Genomic DNA, 21,279 nt, shown 5'->3' with positions numbered 1-21,279 from the left:
TATGCAAGTCACTTAATTTTGCTGTGACTCTAGACATCTGTAAAATAAAGATATCTGCCTCAGCAAGATGATTTGAGACTTTGTTAATGAATGTTTGTAACGCGTTTTGTGACCTGGTATGAAGGGTGGTCTAGAAATGCTCTCAATTAATATTATATGGCACATCTTACATTTTTAATGAAATGCGTTTCTTTTTAGAGTGGTAGAAATATTTAAATTTTCCAAATATTGATGAAATGCTTTTCACAAAGAAAGGAAACATTTTCACAAGAATTTGACAATAAAAATATTGAGAATTTTTTTTAAAATCCTGAAGAAAACTGAATTCTTTTCATGAAAAATTCTGCATTTTTTCATGAAAAAATTAGAGTTGTTTTCATGAATAAATTCAGATGTTTTCCTTTAATTTTTTTTCACAAACAAATTTTGATTTGTTTTCCCCATAATTTCGTTTGCTGTTTTTGTGCCTTGGTCCTGATCCTACAATCACTTATGCACATGCTCAACCATCAGTGGTGAAGTTAAGCACATGTATAAGTGGTAGCAGGATGAGGGCCTTACAGAGCTGGTTGACACTTTTTAAAAATTCAAATGAAAAATTATCACTATTTTTTTCAGTCAGCTCCACTTCTTGTCTAACTTGGGCCCTGATCCTACAAAACACTTAATATGCTTAAACAAGTTCTGTAGACTTCAACAAAACTATACATATCCTTAACGTTAACCATGTGTTTAAACACTTTGCTGAATTGGGGTCTTATATATCAATTTAACCCTTATTGAACTCTCCTCATTTAAACTCCTAGCCCCCTGCATTTTTATCACCGAGGAAAATTAAAAACTGTCCCCCTAAAAGGGTTGTTGGCAGTAGGAATAGAACCTGGGATCTCTGAATTTTAAAGCATAAGCATCAATCTAAAAAACTCTCCTTTGCCAACTAATCCCACCAACCTTTTGATGTGGCCCAGCCACCACTAGACAGGGACAGAGCAGCACACTGAGTGGGTCTGGGTAACACAAGCACTAGCATATAGTGAGGATTTTTAACACTAGAACGGTGTATGTTTGAAGAGTGTTCTACATTCAAGCTCATCTTACTGGTTTTCCTGGACTGGCAGCCCACTCTCTGAGAAGGAGTTGGTGTTGTTCAAGCCATCTTCTGCCTGGGACCGCTGCTGTTTCTCCCGTTCCCTTCTACGCCGCTCTCTCGCTGCCTCCTCCTCATCCTCTACACTCCACTGTGCTGTCAGCCTGTCAACCAGAAGGGAAATGCATTCTTAATGCAGGCAGCCAGTTCCAAGAGAAGCAAATGAAGGGAAAACGTCCTGGAATCTCAGGAGAAAACACAGCACTGGGTGGGCCCCATTCTGTGAGCTTCACTCCTGCCAAGGAGCACTTACTTACCCTAGCAGCATGCCTGGAAGCCAAGGCACTTGTGTAAGTGCTACACAACATGAGAAAGTAGGATTGCAGAATCAGGCTTTGTATGAGAGGATTGGATTGCTTCTTAGGGGATGGGTAACAGTGTGTATGGTAGAATCATAAGAACATAAGAATGGCCATAGTGGGTCAGACCAAAGGTCCATCTAGCCCAGTATTCTGTCTTTCGACAGTGGCCAGTGCCAGGTGCCCCAGAGGGAATGAACAGAACAGGTAACCATCAAGTGATCCATCCCGTCGCCCATTCCCAGCTTCTGGCAAACAGAGGCTAGGGACACCATCCCTGCCCACCCTGGCTAATAGCCATTGATGGACCTATCCTCCATTGGTGGGAGGGATAGCTCAGTGGTTTGATCATTGGCCTGCTAAACTTAGGGTTGTGAATTCAATCCTTGAGGAGGCCACTTAGAGATCTGGGGCAAAAATCAGTACTTGGTCCTGCTAGTGAAGGTAGGGGGCTGGACTTGATGACCTTTTTTTCAGGGTCCCTTCCAGTTCTATGAGATAGGTATATCTCCATATATTAATATCTAGTTCTGTTTTTGAATTTATCTAGTCTTTCACATATGAAGTGACAATATGTCCCATTCTAAATGTTTCATGGGGATGCATCCATTTCAATGAAATTTTCAATGGGAAAAAAGTCGAACAAATCGTTTCTCATTTTGTTTCAATACGGTAAAAACATTTCTTTTTGACTATCATTGCAAGTCATTTCATGCTGACCTTTAACCTAAATATCGATTTCACTATTACATTTTATCTAATACGTTATAGGTAAATATTTTACTATAATATGAAAATCAACATGAAATACATTCAAATGATATGGTCGAAATGAAACATTTTGACTTTATCAAAACAAACCATTTGAATGGTCCCAAATTTAAATTTTTCAGAATTTTCATTCTGTGGGAAATTTCAATATTTCAGCTTTTATTTCCCATTTGGAATTTCCCCCCTCCCCCACCCACCGCAAAATGCTGGAATTTCCCAAGGGACAGAAATTCTAGTTTCCAACCAACTCTAGTATCCCACAGGATGCTCAATAGCATGACTCACACTGCTTCAGTGGGGGTGCTGCTGAGAAATCCCACACTGCAGGGAAATTCTTCCTACAGCACCTGGTACCACCTATGCGATAGGTATCGCCCCCACAGCCTGCCCACGCCTGCTGCGGGATAGACGTCCTGCTTTCTCGGTTTGATCATCTGGTTGTTTTCCCTGTGTGTCATCCAGCCTCAGCTGGCAGTGACTGAAAAGGGCATGTGAAAAGAGTATATGGATCTCTGTCCAGGGGGCAGCTATTCATATCACACTGATATCATGGCAACTGATGGCCTTTCTGGCAGGCTCAACAAAAAGATCTAGCATTGGATGGCCTGGGAAACTAAATCACCTTCTAACCCCTAGGTCAGAGTTGAAGCACCTTGACAGGGCCGCATGGGGGAAGTGTGCTGCGTAGCTGTTCTGTACATGATGGTCCTGATTCAGGAAAGGATTTAAGCAAGTGCACTTAAAAGGGATTTCAGCACATGCTTAAGTGCTGTGCAGAGCAGGGATTCATTCCATAATCTGGGCCAAAGAAAGGATTTCAGCCCTCAGCTCTGTTAGTTTTGCCCCCTGCAGTAACATTAAAAGAATGATAAATATTATATATAACAACGATCCAGTTCTTGGAAATCCCAGGCCCTGAAGCGGAAAGGTTGCCCAATACTGTGAGAAATCCAAATCCAAGTTTGTGGGCCCCTGCACTCCCAGGGAGAGAACCCTACGCAGAGCAGACCTTGACAGGTTTTCTTAATCAGCTGAGTAGTTATATTTTAATCAGAATTCCTGTGCCAAGCTGTTCTCTTGCTACAATGGTGCAGGGAATGTCGGAGGAGGGTACCCAGCGCTATCACTCAGCAGGGCTTCAGCTGTGCTCTGTACTGTTTCCTTCCTCCCTTGCATAGAAGAAAATCCTGGCTTGGCTTCTCCCAGAATGTCCCAGCCTCCAGATAATAAACCCTCTGTCAGCAGAGTGACCTCTCGGATCCCAGAGGAAACGATAAGGCCGCGGCAACATTCCTACACTGGTGATAACATGAATTTTCACGCGGGATCCGCTCCTCCCCTTCTTGCCTCTTTCAGCACCATACTGATCTTGGCATGAGAGGGACAAGCCATATCAGTGACCCAACCAGTCTAACTTCAGCACAGCAGAACACCAGCCCAGCCCTGCCAGACTCCTGCTTCCACAGGGTCTCAGACTACAGCTGTAATAGGGTGGGGCCTGAGTCATTCATGGCCCCTATCAGCAGGGCTCCAGCTGAAATAGCCAGGGTTCCAATCCTTTTGCTTCATTGTAGTGGTGAGTCTATCTGACCCTACCCAGTTGCTGCCAATGAGCACTCCCGCTCAGTACAAGGCGCCAAGTTAATGAGGGCTCCAGATTGAGAGCGGGATTTGAAGGGGGCAGATGTTCCCCTGGAGATATTTTTGCAAACATACATAAAGGAGAGCTTTGAGCAAAACATTGGTTTTTGATCAAAGAGCAAGGTCCTTTGTTATGTTGATGATTTGTAATGAGAGTAACATCCAGAGGCTCCAGGAGCGAGGGCCCATTGTGCTAGGTGCTGTACACACCAGAAGGCTGGTGTACATGTAAAGCTGCACCAGCTTAACTAAAGGCGTGATTGGAAAGTGATTTAGTTACACTGGTGCAAAAGGCTGTGTGGACATGCTTATTGCAGTTTAAACAAGGCTCATTTTTAAATCTTTACCTTAAATCGGTTAGGGATAGGTTTAAGCAAAACCTAAATAAACTACTCAAACCAGAATAAGTATGTTCCCACAGGGGTTTGCACCATCTTAACTAATCTGATGCAAACGGGTGTGTAGAGAGGATCATAGAGAAAGATGGCCCCTACCCCAAACAGCTTACAATCTAAACAGACAAGACAGAGAAAGTGTGGGGATGGGAAACTGAGGCACAGTAACTTATCCAAGGATGCACAACAGGTGACTGGCAGAGCTGGGAAGAGAATACAGGTCTCCTGATTCTCAATCTACTGCCTTAGCTCTTAGATCACACCACCTCAGAGTAATTCTTGCAAAGTGCTTTCCCCAGGCAGCTGTCAAGAGCCATCACTAAGGTGTCTCAAGCCAGGCATCCAAAATCATCAGTTACCTTTAAGAATCTTGGCCAGCATATTTGATGTTTCTTTGACTAGCTTGTTTTCCAGCCCTTTTTTGTGTGTTCTCAGACAACAATGTGTCTGAGCTCACCTCCATTTAAAGCTCCTTGCCATCCCAGTGTGGCGCTACAGCACATGGCAAGCATGCCAAAGACCTCAGAGGAGCTGGCGAGGAGGACTGAAAGAGCACAGAGAGAGTGGAGATTCCAGCTCACTAGTGGGGTGTACCAAAGTTACAGTGCACAGCCCAGCCCTGATTTCTCGTTCCCCCACCCCATCCCACCCCGCCACACACACAGGAATGGGCTTCTCCTGCCGTCACGACCCAGCACCACTGCCAGAAGGGACACTGCATTTTCTAAAAATTACATTATGTGAATTAAATTGCACCCCCCTTCTCCCATCCCGCCTCCTCCACCCTGCCCTACTCCACACAGGAACAGAGAGCATGAAGCCACGAGAAACAAGACCCAAGCAAACCCCCTTCTTCATTCATTCCACACTCATATTTACTGTTTTCTCCATAGTTCCCATAGAAACAGTTGTCTGTGGTCCTGGCAAGGAGCCAAGGTGGGGTGGGGCGGGGGGGAGTTAAGATATATAAATGAAGTCATTCATTAAGCTCTGCCTCAACCTCCCTTTTTTATGTGACAGAACTTGATAAGAGTCTCTGATTCAGAAAGGATCTTAACCCCGTCTGTCCTGGACTCCCCCAGTCATAAGGTGTGAGGGCCACATTTTTGCCAGAGTGAGTGGGATTTTTGGAATTCACCTGATATTCTCCAGAGGGCTGCAGTGGGACAGAATTATAACTACCCCCCAGGGGTGAACTGGAGTCTCCTGGAGGGGCTCCAGTAGAAATTGTCTAACAGTCATTTACATTATCAAATGAGCTTGGCTTGCAGCCCTCTCTGTTTCCCTCTCTGTTGGATTCTCTCTCCATGACCTCACCGGCTCACTGTTCTGTCACTGCATCTTCTGAACTGGCTGTGTGGAATGTGAACGGAGGACAATAACAACAAGAACAACCATATTGGGGGGCGGGAGGGAGAAATTAAAATGATTGCTCGGACCAGTCGAAAGATACCCACCAAATTCACCCTGCCAAAGGACAGCCTGGCGTATTGGCTTCTCTTCCAACTGACCCACATGGCAATTATCCCAGTGCTGAGAGCCTCTTTGCCATAAACATGTGGGTCGCTGCTTTCTATTGTGCTGCACAGTGCTCAGAGGTCCGAGACCTCCAGCTGGAGGGAAGTGCCGTCATGCTGAAAGCCTCTCCCAGGCTTCTGTCAGGAAGAGGGGGTGCACCGAACAGTCCCAGCTGCAGCTCAGGCTGGGGTTTCTCTCTGATGTCACTTGTTTGTCAATGGCGCTGCTAAAAATGTCCCGTCTTCAAAACTTTGGAGCAGATTTGGTGAATTTCAGTGCTCAAGAAGTGTAGGGGCTGGGAGCACGGGCCAGATCCGGGCATTGCACAAGCAGGCGCGGGCCAAGCTTTCTTTACTACTACAGCTCTGCCAACGGGACTCCAAACTGGCCTGGATGTAACACATGTGCGCAAGCTCACTCCCTGCCATTCCAGTCCTAAGTAGGAGCTGCTAATCACACAGTGGCTTAAAGAAATGGATATTATCCATTAGGGACTAGACTTAGGCCTGGTTTACACTTAAAACTTCTACCCGCGTAACTACATCAGTCAGGGGTGTGGGGGGGAAAAACACACCCTAGTGACACAGCTATGCTGACAAAACCCCCACTGTAGACACAACCAAAGAGTGCATAGCTAACATCATCTGGGGAGATGGTTTTCCTATACTGGCAGAAAAATTCTTTCTGTTGGCATATGCTGAGTCTACACTAGGGGGCCGGGCCAGCATAGCTATGCCAATATAGGGTCTGTAGTGTAGACCTAGCCTTAGAACATACATGTTCATTACACTTGTGGGGTTTAGCCTTATGGGTAAGGATCAGAGCTGAAGGATTAGTACAGTCCATTATCTCACTGTATCCAGCCCTTCCCTCCCTTGCCCCCCAACATACAGCCAGTTTGCCTATTTTCAGTTGCAAATGTACATCACAATGAATAACCCATAGATCCAGAAATTGCACGTGTTAGGGACCATATGACATTCATCACCTCTGAATCTCCCTTGCTTTAAATGCAGCCTTTCTACCAAACAATGTAAAGACTCTTCTGCACAGCACAGCCTTCCCCCACCCCCACCCCCACCCCACCCCCCAACATAGGCCTGCATCTTCCTTAGCATATCCTTTCACCTGGGAGTCCTAACTTTTGTGACGTCTTAACTTCTTGATGCAGAGACAGCTGCAAATATGTCCCGAGCACATGACATGAGGTCAATGTGCAGAGAAGAACCAAAGAAAAGGAGATGGAGAAAGAGGGAAAACTTGGACAGTCTCACATACACAGTGGGTTTGAGTTTGACCTCCTTTCTACCCCATCCCCGGGGTTGCAGAGGGCGTGATTGAGGCCAGGCCATGATAATACCAAAATGCATTGGCATAGATTATGACTGATTAAACTGTGTTCACTTGCCATGCGGCTCTTTTGCAGTAACCTTTATGATCCTGCCTCCCATCCCCCTGCACTGTGAACCCTGGGGAAAATCAGGGAAGTTCAAAGCTCAAGCTTTGACTTGGGCCAGCTGTGGGCTTGTCTACACTGGCAATTAACAGCACTACAACTTTCTCGCTCAGGGGTGTGAGAAAACACTCATCTGAGCGCAGCAAGTTGCGGCAGTGTAAAGTGCCAGTGTAGACAGTGCCCCAGCGCTGGTAGCTACGCCCCTCGTGGAGGGGTTTTTTTTAGAGCGCTGGGAGAGCTCTAAAATTCTAACCATTCCGCGGCAGCGCTTTAGCATTGCCAGTGGATCCAGATCTGGAGTTCCTCTAACTCTACTCGTTTGAGACATGGTGGCTGTTAACTCCCACTCCCCACAACCAAGGATTTCAAGGAAGGTCACGTTCCCTGGGGCATACTCCTCACCCACGCTAGAGGAAATGATAGTGGCCAGGCAGGAGAATTTCTGGCTCAGCTTCTGCCGTCTTTAAGGGAAGTGCCCCAGACTCTGGGAATTTTTTGCATGGTTCACAGCTAAAAGGAAGTTTTGCTGGCCCAGAACCAGCTCTCAGCACTGAAGCTAATTCCAGAAAGGAAAATGAAAAACCTCCAATGGGGGCTAGACTTCAAGGATCTGTGCCAGAATTCAATACCCCTATGCAAGTGAATTCAGCATTCCTATCTCCTGAGCTACAGTCAGGGGTGGCTCCAGGCACCAGCGCAGCAAGCACGTACCTGGGGCGGCAAGCCGCAGGGGGCGGCATGCCAGTCGCCGTGAGGGCGGCAGTCAGGCAGCCTTCGGCGGCATGCCTACGGGAGGTCTGCCGGTCCCACGGCGAGGCCGAAGACGCAGGACTGGCAGATCACTCGCAGAAATGCCGGCGAATCCGTGTGACCAGCGGACCGCCCGCCGAAGGCCGCCTGGATGCCGTGCTTGGGGAGGCAAAAAACATAGAGCCGCCCCTGGCTAGATTGGCAGCAAGTGCTATAAAATCATTTTCTTTGGTGCCTGTGTATGTGAGGCAATCTTGTCCCCCTTCCTCCCCACCCGCATACACAAGGACCAGGGTAGGTGAAGGTAGCCTCAGGCTTTGGGATCACCTACTAGCACTCACAGCTGCAATTTATTACATATGCAGCCATACATTCTGGATGGTATTTCCAAAAATCACTCAGTGTTAACCTAACTCTGCTCCCATTGGACTCAATGGTAAAACTTCCATTGACTTCAATAGGAGCCAGGCTAGGCCAATGCTGAGTGCTTCTGAAAATACTACCCTAGAGAAGGAGGGGTGTCTGAAGCTGAAAGGAGGTGGCAATGGCAGCCCTGTGGATGTTTCCCCAGCACCCCTCCCATTAGTTTTAGCCAAGAGGGAAGGGAGAGGAAGATTCCCCAGACTTATTCATGGGGTCTTCCCTTTTCCAATAAACCCATTTCTAGTGACAACCAGCAAATGTGACCTAGGTGACTCACAAGCCATCCGGATAGACTAAGACCTACATCAATCAACTGATTCCTCCTGCTGCTGACTTAATATTAAGGGTACATTTAGAATTAGTTCATAAAGAATTAATAGATGTGATAAGCATGTTATAGACAGGAGTTGGCCTTGTTATAGATGGTTTTAAGGGCATCAGCAGAAGCTTATAAATTATGGTTATAAGCAACCTATTGACCTGTTGGACCCTATAACAATTGATTAAACCATCCATTAATCATTTGTTAATCTTTATAAATGATGAATAAAAGTACCCTTAATACCAAATGTGACTGATCATTGTCTATGGCATGTTCTTGTGGTCTTTATCTATCCAAATAATGGGGCTTCCTCTGCTTCCCTTGAGGAGATTGTTGCAGTATGGCTATCAGACATCACTGTTTGAGGACATGTACTGTAAGTTTTCTGCTGCTCAGTTTACTCCCATCACGGCTAGCCATACATCCCTTGGGTCAAACTAGCATACAGCATGATTTCTCACAAGGTCCTATGATCAATGGAAATCAATGGGGGTAGGTGCCTAGCGACTTCTTCTTTTGACAGTCCCAATAGGCACCCAGCTACCTCTTTAGACGTCTAAATACCTTTTAAAACATCAGGCCCCAAGTCACTTACCCAAGGTCACCCAGGAAACCTGTAGCAGAGCAGGGAACTGAACCCAGCTCTCCAGCTAGCTCCCAACCACTGGATCATCCTTCTTCCTATGGAATGCAGGAGAAAGTGGTTTCACTCCGCAACACAAGGCACAATTTTCCCTCCGGCCGACAAAATGACTACAACGGGGGTATCTTTAACATAAATGACCAGACAATGGAGCCATGTTTCTTGGGAGATAGGATTCTATGACCTATGATTAATGTTGTTTAATAGCAAAGATTCAGTACAATCGTTACCTACTTTGGCAGGTAGGAGTGGGTTGGATAGTATGAAGAAGATGGGGAAACCCTGTGACAGATATCCATCTAGGCAGGGAGGCTAGTCTCCCAACCTATCCCTCAAGGGAAGAAATGTTTATTTTGGCGCTGAAAGATGAGCTCATTGTTCAGACACGCATATAAAGACATCACTGTGCTGGACCATTATTAGTTCAATTACTGGGCTGCAAAGCTCAGTATGGAGTCTTTGTTACAAAGTTTAGACTAGAAGAGCATTGGGGGGGAAATGATGCATATAATTCATCCTATGCCTCTCTCATACCAAGCTTTTCTGCCACCCCTGTAGCTGTCCTATCTCAGTCATTTCCCCCCACCCATCCTATAAATCACAGCTTTGCCTACAGGATCCAGACAGCAGGGTAGAGCCGAGTTCCCCCATACACCCCTTGAATTATCTCCAATCTCATCCCTGCTGACCTGTTTGGTGCAAGGAGCCGGGGAAAAGAAACACTGCTGGCTTAAAAGGAAAACAAAACAAAGCAAATCTTGAGACAGGGCCAGGCCAAGCAGTACAGGTAAAATAAGCAGCAGACCAAAGCTTCACCCATCTCCTGAACAGAAATTGAACCAAACTGGACTGGACTTTCCAGAGAATTGTCTTCACTGCTTCTTCTAATGATTTTTCATTTGAATGCACAGTAGCTCAGCTCAGCTCTGCATTGTGAGAAATTATCTTTACCCCAAGAGTCTATACTCTAAATCAGTGGCGGGCAACCTGCGGCCCGCAGGCCACATGCAGCCCATCAGGGTAATCTGATTGCGGGCCACAAGACATTTTGTTGACGTTGACCATCCGCAGGCATGGCCCCCCGCAGCTCCCAGTGGCCGCAGTTTGCCGTTCCCGGCCAATGGGAGCGGCGGTCAGCAAAATGCCTCGCAGCCCCGCAATCAGATTACCCTGATGGGCTGCATGCAGCCCAGGGCCGCAGGTTGCCCACCACTGCCTTATAACATTGCCTGCATTGTGATGCATTGACCCCCTTAGCATTGTATAGATTCTAGCATATAAACCTTGATTAGCATTGTATGTCCTGTCATCCGTTAAGCCCCTTAGCACTTCATGGATTCTAGCACACAGGCCTTGTACCAGTGTATGCATTGTGGTGCATCAGCACCATTGCATCGGTTGTAGAGCATAAGTATTGCATTAGTTTGTTCTATATCACAAATTCTTTCAATCCTTCAGGAGCACCAAAATATAGACCCCTTAAGTGTTCAGTCTTCATCGTCACGTGTTCTAGAGTCAAGGCCCTTCACAACCGAGTGGGTCCTAGACTTCTTTTAGATCTAGGGTTCTAGAATTCAGAACCTTTGAAAGATAATGAGGTTTTGTTTCCATTTGCAGGAGGTGAGAGCTGGATAATAATAAATAATAATAATATATCACTTAGCTCTTGCAAGGAGGAAAATTTCACCTAGATAAGGCAAGTGTCTTGCCAGAAAGGTTCTGATAGTTTCACGAAACCCCATACATTATTTTTTGGGGAAACTCGTCTCTATAATCTCCCCACCCCAATTTCAATGGGGACCTGATTCTGCTCTCATTTACACTGGTGTAAACCAGGAGTGGCGACACAGAGGTTAATAATGTTACGCCAGTTTAGAACTAGCGTAAGTGAGATCAAAATGAGGCCTGATGCTTTTCATAGTACTGATGAGTCGAGAGGTTGGAATCTAGGCGCCCAACAATACTTCTTCATTCACTCATTCTACACCACTTCATTCTACAGAACTCTCCTGCGCCCTTGACACGTAGGGCAGAGATCAGCACATGCACAGCACTGAATAGCGGAGTGCAGAGAGGCAATGGGAGTGTGCTTCTCAGTTCCCAGTGGGATTTAAGGTGTGCTTCCTTTATTACTATTATTTATTTTACAGTAGCAACTAGAAGTCACAGCCAAGCTCAGAGCCCCATTATGCCAGGCATTGTACATACACCCAATGAGACAGCCCCTGCCCCCAAAGGGCTTACAGTTAAGACAAAGGCTGGGAGGGGATGACAGGGGCACAGTGGTGAAGCATTTTGCCCATTGTCATCATCCAACCGAGCCAAGAACAGAACCAAGTGTCCTGAGACCCAAACCAGTGTCCTGTCCACTGCCTCTTCTTACTGAAAAGCTCTCTGAGATTGATTTGGCCATTTTTAGACTTGCAAACCAAACCCTTTCCCCCAACATGCTCATTGACCACCATCACCGGATGCTCCATCCATCCCCAGGGGTTTGCTTGCTTTACTAAGACTGTTCAGGCTTGGCAGGAATAAACTGCACTCCATGAACATTGAAGGGCTCAGTCCAACTCCCGCTGATTTCAACGGGAGCAGAATTGGGCCCTAGATGGCCAATAGGTCTGGAGAAATCGAAGCTCTGAAGGAGGGTAAGTGGAATGATGGTAACAGAATGCAATAAAATTGACCACGCCATAGGGAGCCCCTGTACTATATGGAGCAGTAACGTTATAGTTAATGGCTAGATGCATGGCAGCTGCAGAGCTTCTGATATAACAATCCAGAGTGCTAGGAAATTCTGGGAATGAATCCACATGGTATTCAGGAGGGAATGCTCTCATTCCTCCATTGGCGAGAGCAGGATTAGTCAGCAGGCTTCGGGGGGACAGGTGGGCAGGAAGAGTGGAATGTGGGTATCCTACGAACGCAAAGTTGCTCCGGGGAAGGGATACGGAGCCTTCCACAGCCGACCAGTGAGCTCAAATGGGGCAGGGTGTCATTCTCCCAGCCCAGGCTCCAGAGGAGAGCGTGAGGCTCTGTCTGCAAATGAAAGGATTTTGCTTGTGAGCATCTGGCTTTCGTGCTACAAATCTATTTGCCAGCATGACGCTAATGGTTGTTGATTTAACTGCTTTAGGGGAGGCAGAGAGCTTTGCAGGAGCCAGGCCTCGTGCGTTCTGTTGCCAGCGTGGCCACTGACTCACGGGGCGATCCCTGACAAGTCGCTTAGCCTCAGATTCTCCATCTCTAAAATGGGGGTAATAACATTTACCTACCTCACAGGGTTAACCCGTTAATAGTTGCAAAGTGCTCCTTTGAAATCTTTTAATAAAAGGGTGCTGGATCACTACAAAGAAGACAGATTCTGGTGGGGGAGGGAGGGCGACAGATTTGCTCTCCAAGCCCTGCCTTCCTCCCAACTCCTTCATTCACAGCGAAGGAAGGGACCTAACTGTCCATGACCTGAAATAACAGTCAGTTCCTCTGGCAGGGCTCAGAGTTGCTCAAAGCCAAGAGAGCTCAGTGCATCAACATGCATGTGGGGGTGTTAGCCCCAGGGTGGGACTGTGCAGCGGACCTTCCCCTCCGCCCTTTTACAGCTTCCAAGACAATGGGTGCTGGGGAGGCTTGCAGGCCGGCTTACCCTCTCCTGTGTGGAGATGTGCACCCAGAGAAACACTCACACTCCTATCAGGGGGTAGCCGTGTTAGTCTGTATCTACAAAAACAACAAAGAGTCTGGTGGCACCTTAAAGACTAACAGATTTATTTGGGCATAAGCTTTCGTGAGTAAAAACCTCACTTCTTCTCACACTCCTAGACAATACTGGGTGGGGAGAGGGTAGCTGCCTCCCAGATAACATGCATCATTCCCACCCAGACAATGAGGCCTGGTATTGACACTCAGATACCAGCACAACAATATGGCCTGCAAACAGCACAGCACTAGAGTAGTACTAGAGATAGGAAGGGGGTGGAGTCACCCTGGGAATCCTAAGGATCAGGGCATACCCCTCTAGCGCTGTGTGATCCATCAGTCTGGCACACCGTGCCTGCTAGTGTGTCCTGGGAGCCCAGCAGAGCCTGTGCGCAAAGCAGGCCTCACGCCTGCTCCCAACAAACGGCATATGGACATTTCTCTCCCCAGCCCCCCACTCATTCCTCTGCCTCAGTGAGCTTGCTAAGGTGCCTGTCAGCTATGCCCCGAACAAGTGAGTAATGGTGCAAAGAGCGGGGGGGACGACGGGGATGACAACAACAAAGGGACTGAAAGGGTATTGCATGAGAGGCGAGGCCATTGTGTATCTGCGGGCTCTTGGGGAAAGATGGAGGCAGGGTGGAAGGCAGCGTTTTTATCCCCTAGGGCTGTACTTGTCCTCAGCAAATTGTGCTGAGATATTCAGCTGGAGCTTCTAAGTCCCCCCTGCTGCTCCTAGGACCCCACCATCCAGCAACAGCTGATCCCTGACCCAGTAGCCTGATCCCCTCCCAGTTGCCTCTGCCTCTCCACCCACTGCAGTAACACTGCATGGTGTCAAGTATCAGGGGTAGCTGTGTTAGTCTGTATCCACAAAAACAACAAGGAGTCTGGTGGCACCTTAAAAACTAACAGATTTATTTGGGCATAAGCTTTCGTGGGTAAAAAACCTCACTTCTTCACTCTATGCATCTGAAGAAGTGAGGTTTTTTACCCACGAAAGCTTATGCCCAAATAAATCTGTTAGTATTTAAGGTGCCACCAGACTCCTTGTTGTTTTTGCAGTAACACTGCCACTCCCAACTTGCTCCCTCCTCGCTCCCCAGCGGACAATTGTTTTCACCTCCCCCACTTCTTCATTGCAAGCTCTCTCCCCCACCCCCTGGTATCTAGCCCCTAGATAACCTGGTGATGGGCACATAAAAAATGTGATGATTAATAGATAACCTACCCCAACCCCTCCCTCCACCTCCCACTGCTAGTTCCCCTCCTGATTCCAGAATCCCAGTCACAGGTGACCTGCACCCCAGTTGCTATTACCTTCCCCTCACCCCCGCACCCTCCCACAAGCTACTTCCCTCTTCAGCCCAGAAATTCACTCCCAACCCAGCCCACCTCCCAGCCCTTCGAACTCTCTCTACCCAGATCTTGTCTGGAAAGTTCAGTGCTTGGGAGAGTCAAACAAGGCAGCACCAAGAAACTGAGCATAGGGTTTTCCCCATCGCACAAACACTTGTGACCCAGGGAAAGTTGGGGTGTTTGAGGAAGGGTAGGCAGGATAATAGGGGCGGGAAAAACAACTGAGCAGGGTGATCCTCCATCAAACAAAAAGTTCCCTCCAAGAGCTATGAAAAATGGAGATGACACCACAATCTGAGGAGCCAGTGGAATTGTGAAAATGCCTAAAACCCAGGAGAATTTAGAACAGAACCCATAGGCTGAACTGGTTCACAGAGTTCCACAATGCAGATCACAGCAGCCCTCACCTTTAATCAAGAGATACAAGCCATGGAGCCTGTAGGTACCTGGAACAAGGATGCTTGGATCAAGATGCAGCATTTCATGTATGGACATGCAATCTCCACAGGCTGCATCTCCATGTTAAGGTACCATCTACACTGGGCCTGAAAGTATGGGGAGTCTAATTGAAAATTCCATACTTTGGCTTTCCTTGCAAGTATTAATGACTCCCCAGACTGATAAGATACCAAAAGAGCAATAATTCTGTATGACTGAAGAAATGCCTTAGATCCTTCTCGCCACTGATAGCCTCCACATCTCTTCTTGATTCCCTGGCACTCCCCTTTTCTTGTGATGATAGTCAGAGTTCAGATTTTGATGCTTTGGAAATTATCCTTATTATTTATTGTTTGTCTTGCATTTGCACCTAGGAATGCCAGTCCTGGACCAGGACTCCACTGTGCTAGGCGCTGTACAAACACAGAACCAGCCGATGATTCCTGCCCCGGAGAGTTGATCATGTCTCAGTTCAAGCCTAAATCTTTTGAATCCCTCCACACAAAGGAGGGGAAAAAATCAAACCAGGTGATATGAGAGCGGAGGCTTTTCTATTATCCCTCCTTCACACACACACACACCCCTACTTCAGATGTAATAATTAATTAAATGGCTAAGGAAATCTGATTACATGAAACCATCTCAAGGTTGCTTCTCATATTCAGAAGACAGTGGAAGCTGCATCAGTCCATGAAAGATGCTATTTAAACCACCATTGAACAGAGGCACATACAATACAACAGGTTTATAAAGAAGTTGATTTGTAGGTTAATTAAACAGTAATATTCTGTTGTAAAACACTTGAGACTCAATAAATACAGAGAAGATAAAATTCTAGCAGGGGTGGCTAGTGAACTGAATTAATCAAAAGGACAAGCAATAGCTGCATATCTTATTGATAGGAATTCATTAGATAGATAGATAGATAGATAGATAGATAGATAGATAGATAGATAGATAGATAGATAGATAGATAGATCTGAAAATACAAAGTCTCATAGCAGTGCTAGGTTTTATCATTATTGTGTGCAGTGTTGTTATAGCCGTGTTGGTCCCAGGGCATTAGAGAGATGAGGTGGGTCAGATAATATCTTTTATTGGAGCGACTTCTATTGGTGAGAGAGACAAACTTTTGAGCTTGCACAGAGCTCTTACAAGTTATTAATAGAAGTTATTACCTCACCCACCTTGTCTCACAGGTATTATCATTGCTAACTTATTACAAACAAGACAAAGCAGCCTGATGTCTGACGGATGCTCTTTTGCAATCCATTGACTGATAGAGACCATACCCAACAATGGGAGATCCTAGGTACACATTGGAGAGAAGAAGAAATAGATAAGCTTGTAAACTGCCTATTCTTTTTGGATGTCATTTCTAGTTAATTACAGTCACTTGCGCTGGGTATTCTCTGCAATCATCGGGCGTATCCCTGGGCTCTGTAGGCCTGATGGACTCTTTCCAGTCACCAACTTTTCAGATGCAAATGACGTGCTCCTGTCAAGTGTCTTCATGCAAAGCAACCCCCAGTATCCTCCCTTTGCCAGTGACCAGAAAAAGAGCAAGAAGAGCTTGTTTTACAATCCACCTCCAGGATGCAACAAAATACTGCTCATGGCCCTCCAGGGAACAACTGCACTCACTCTCATGCCACCCATTGGGCATTAAGGCCTTGATCCAAAGCCTGTACAAATTGGAACGATCATTGTTCCTGTATTTCTGCACTACGGTCTTCACTGATAGTAAATGATGCCTATGGAAACAGCATCAGTTCATTGCCAGGACACTTCTGTGGTTGACGCATGTATCTGTGGTCAGAACTTCCCCTTATACTCTATTTTCAGCTCCCCAAATACTTGGGGTTTTCCACTGGGCCGTTTATCTATTCAAAGTTCATAGGCCTCAAGCGTTACACTAACTTGCTGAAGCTAATATCTTTCAGGATATAGGCCTGTAGGTTTCTTGCATTACTGCTGGATATAATGCAAAGCAGAATATAACGCAAAGCAGTAAATATAATAAAGGCAAGCTAGCCACTGGGCTACAGTAGCAGTGAATATTAACAATGGCAAACTAGCCCACTGGGCTACACTGGACAACACGTACATCACCACATACTGGGTATATCACCACACAGGAGCACAGCAGTGAATAGCTTATGTGGGGCAATGGGGCCAGTGAGGGGCTTAAATGCAGCCCACAGAGTCTGAGGGAGTCCATGGCTGCCCTTCCCTCTAGGCTACTGTTCCCAGCTCCCAGCATGGCTGGGCTGCTTGAATCCGTATTCAGCACTGTATGCTGGGATCTGTAGTCCCCGGGGGCCGCGCCTCCCTATTAAAGACAAGCATGGATGCAATCTCTTTATTCCCAGCAAATTAGATGGAAACTCGGGGCTGCTGACAAGTTGCCAATGGGTCCCTTCATTGGACACAGTTACAGAGCCCTAGCATCAGGACTAAAAGTGGGGAAAGCCATCAGCAACCTCTTGCCTCCAACAGGCAAGTGTGGGAGAAAGCTCAGTGATTCAGCAGCATCTGAAGTCACTGGAGCTTAGTCTAGTTTTACACCAGTGTGACTAAGATCGGAGTCTGTCCCTGCGTTACCCATATAAATGTGACATACCAAGAGGTGCACATGCACTATGTAGGCTTGCAGTGCAACCAGCCGGGGCTTACAGTGAACCTGGAAACTCCATTCATGTAGCAAAGCAGAAGAAGAGCAATACTCCCTGGCACTGCTGTTGTATCTTGAGTCCAAGAATCTCAAAGCACATTAGGAACGTGAATGAGTTCAGCCCCACACCAGTCCTGTGACGGAATAGGCAGAAAGAAAGTCCTGAATTGTTTAGTTGTGCAATCAGCAATTCTGCTTATAGCAAAACTTAGAACAAAGTTCTGTGCGAAAAAAAATGACTCCTCTACAGGAGGGTTTCATTGTATATGAAAAGTGTATGGACCGTCCTCTGCCTATATCTGAGCAACCCTTCTGCCTTCTGTTGACCTCAGTGGGGTTATATCTGTGTAACCCAAGGTGAAATCCATCTCTTTTCCCACCACATGGAACAGGGATGATATATACCAGGGGTAGGCAACTTATGGCACGCGGGCTGAAGGCAACACGTGAGCTGATTTTCAGTGGCACTCACACTGCCCGGGTCCTGGGGGGGCTCTGCATTTTAATTTAATTTTAAATGAAGCTTCCTAAATATTTTAAAAACCTTATTTAATCTACATACAACAATAGTTTAGTTATATATTATAGACTTTTAGTAAGAGACCTTCTAAAAACGTTAAAATGTATTACCGGCACGCAAAACCTTAAATTAGAGTGAATAAATGAAGACTCAGCACAGCACTTCTGAAAGGTTGCCGACCCCGATATATACAAACACCCACGCTAGAATCCAATTTAAAATCCACTTACCAAACAACCCGACTCAACCACAATTTTAATCCCCATCTTCCATAAAATCTCCCTCTAATCTGATAAAACACCAGGGGGCAGGTACTCTTCCAAATGGGCACCTACGATCCCCATCAACATTCAGAGTAATTATGAACAGCTATTAAGAGGAGGTCTGGATTGGAGCATGTGTGAGTGCTTGGGTCATTTATCTATCTATGGAGCATGTATAGCATGCTCATCACCCTTGTCTCCTCCAATGAGTTTCAGCCCAGATTTGAGTTCTGGAGAAGACTGAACAGGGGAGTCTTATTTTAGCGTAACTGTTTTGCCCAGCAGCACCCAATCCTGGCCCATTCTCTGAGCCGCGTGTCCTGTGTTTGATGATTTTGATGATTCTATTCCACCTGCATTTGTTTACACCTTCCAACCCAGCCCCAAGCACACTGTTACAAAATGAGATTCCATCAAATGGGGTGATTCCCCTGAGCCAGGGCTAAAGAGAGGAACATGTATGGGTCAGAATGGAGGTGACCATCCCCCTGTCTCTCCAAGGGGGCAATTCAATGCCAGGTGAAGTCAATGGGAATCTTTCTGTGGTCTCCTGCAGGTATTGAACTGGCCTCCAAAAAAGGGTAGTACAGGAAGTCCCTGGATTGAATGGACATGAAGAACAAATTCCTCTTGCATCCAGGAAGAGAGAAGCCCTTCTGAGGTAAGGTTTAAGACTGCAGTAATGCCTGTGGGAATCCCCAAATTGAAGTGGGCTTGGAGACTGGAATCCCCCCTACCCAAAAACACACATTGCAGGCAGCCACTCCCACTCAGGCGGGGACCAGCATCCACTGGGGAAATTGTACACCCCAGGGACGACTAACATGCCCAAACTGTAGTTCAAAGGAGAGCATTAGTCTCCAGTGCTCCCATTTCCCACACCTCTAAGTCAAACTCAGCATTAAAGTAAAGAACAGAGCAGGGAGTTCCCCCTGTTGAATCTGAGCTTTTGACACCTTCCTGCATGGTTCATGACAAGCTTCCATAAATGCCTGTAATGATGGGAGTGTTAGGAACACTGAGGCAAAGGTCTAAGGAGCAAAAGTGGTGTTTCTACTCCACATTAGAAAGCAGCATGGTTGCAACTGAGTGGAGTCCCAGCCTCAGTAACTGAACAGAGCAGAGTGCAGCCATCCTGCCCAGAGAGATCTGGGCTCAACATTTATCGAAAAAAGGAACCAAGGATCTTCTAACTGTCCAACAATCTGCCCTAGCGAGTACACCCAGATGCTCAGGTGGTGTAAAACAGCATCTCTGTCTCCTATGAAATCAGTAGACTGATGCAGATTTACACCAGCTGAGGATCTGGCCCTTGAAGGATTTCTGCCTAAAAACACGCATACATTGCACATATTCGCCTCCAAAAACTTTGCTAGACAGAGCCCCTCTCCTTCAGCTGAGACACACATAAACTCTCCAAGCCAAGAGGAAAAACCAGCAGGTTCAGGTACATATTACAATACGGTCATGTTTAGCTATTTTAACTATGTGCTTCTGGAAAAGCCATCAGTAAGCTCAGCTCCGCCTTGCTGATATTGTTATTTGGGGTTTATTTATTTTCCCTGCTTCCAAGATGTTCTGTCTGCTTAAGAGCCCTGTTAATGAATAGGTTCCACTGATTTACATATACGTGTGCACAAATATACCATAACGGAACAATATTCTTCTCACCATGGAGCAGACACATTTCTCTCTGTGAAAAAACAGCCCATAGAGTTTGGAATTAGCCAAATCAAATTGCCATGGTGGAAGATCAATGGACTGAGCTCCATGGAACAAAGAATCCTGCCTCTCTGCCTTTGCTAGGCAGGTACAGACTTACCTTATGAGGTTCTGTAAGCCTTGTTTGCTGGAATTCCTCCTCAGGATCGCACTGGTCATTGTGGGAGAGGTTGATCTCAGGGCAGGCTCACAGATCCTGGCTGCTAAACCTCCTTTTCCTACTTTTTTTTTTCTTTTCCTTTTTTTAAAAGAAATAAATAATCCTCTCCCTCTCTTCAGGAAGTTCTGCAGCTGGTTTCCTTTTGTTTCTCTAAGCCCCCCTGTTCAGCCCCCCTCTTGTCTCCTCCACCTCTACCTCCTCCACAGCCTAGTGGAAATGTCAGAGAAAAATCTTTCAGAGAGCAGCTTTGTAGTTCGAGGCAAAGCAGGGTCCCCTCCCTGCTCCCATCTGACCGCTGAGTGAGCTCAATGCAAAGCTTAAACCTCTCCTTTGCTCTAAAGGCTATTCTTCTTCTATTTGGCTATCTGTTTCTCTCTCTCTCCTCTCTTACACTCCTTCTGGTTTATGCTTCTTTGTTTCTCATCTTTTTCTCTCCTTCTGTTCCCCCTCCCCCACTCCTCATTTTTCTCTCTTTTTCTTCCCTTTCCGATCTCTTTCTTTCTGCATTAACTAATTGCATAAATTAGGAACAAAAGCCACTCAGGGACACAAAACCTGATTAGAGGAAAGACAGCAGAGGACAGATTTACAACTCTTGAGCCAGATCTTGAGCTCACGTAAATCATCAGCAAGCCATTAAAATCAATGGCACTACTCCAGTGTGCACCAGCTGAGAATCTGACCCATAGCCTCCATAGTTTAAATCTACTCTTAAAAATTAATTGCAAGTCTCAGCAACTTGCAAAGGGGTTGCAGCACTTTGTGGTTAAAAATGCTGTATCAAAGAATGAAGTGCAATGTAATCCCGCTTGCATCAGGCTGATTCAGACTACTGCATCTGAGGAGGCAGTGCAAGACTAGTGGACAGAGCACTGGCCTGGGATTCAGGATCCCATCCCTATCTCTGTTCTGTTCCCATCCCTATCTCTGACTTGCTGGGTGAGCTTGGGTCAATCACTTCCGCTCTCTGTACTTCAGTTTCTCCATCCATGAAATGGGGGTGATGAGACTGGCCTCCTTCATAAAGTGCTTTGCAATCTACTGAAAAGTGCTCAATAAGAGTTAGGTGTCATTATTATGAT

The 21,279-nt window shown here is 46.3% G+C and overlaps 1 protein-coding gene across 4 annotated transcripts in view; it reads right to left on the bottom strand.

The window, feature by feature from the left end:
• The window catches only part of LSP1 (lymphocyte specific protein 1), an 83,358-nt gene that overhangs the window by 42,637 nt on the left and 19,442 nt on the right, over window positions 1–21,279 (bottom strand). For 3 of the 4 annotated variants that reach the window (XM_054026287.1, XM_054026288.1, XM_054026290.1), the window contains exon 2: window positions 1,099–1,251. In XM_054026287.1, the coding sequence (XP_053882262.1) occupies window positions 1,099–1,251 (153 nt within the window). Of the gene's footprint in view, window positions 1–1,098; window positions 1,252–20,137; window positions 20,626–21,279 lie in introns of those variants that run through there. The other variant, XM_054026289.1, reaches the window with a different exon arrangement.

This window comes from Malaclemys terrapin, chromosome 4 (genome assembly GCF_027887155.1).
Source record: "Malaclemys terrapin pileata isolate rMalTer1 chromosome 4, rMalTer1.hap1, whole genome shotgun sequence".
Classification (NCBI taxonomy): Eukaryota; Metazoa; Chordata; order Testudines; family Emydidae; genus Malaclemys; species Malaclemys terrapin.
Note: the sequence above shows the minus strand (reverse complement) of the source record. Positions and strands in the feature narration are given on the sequence as shown.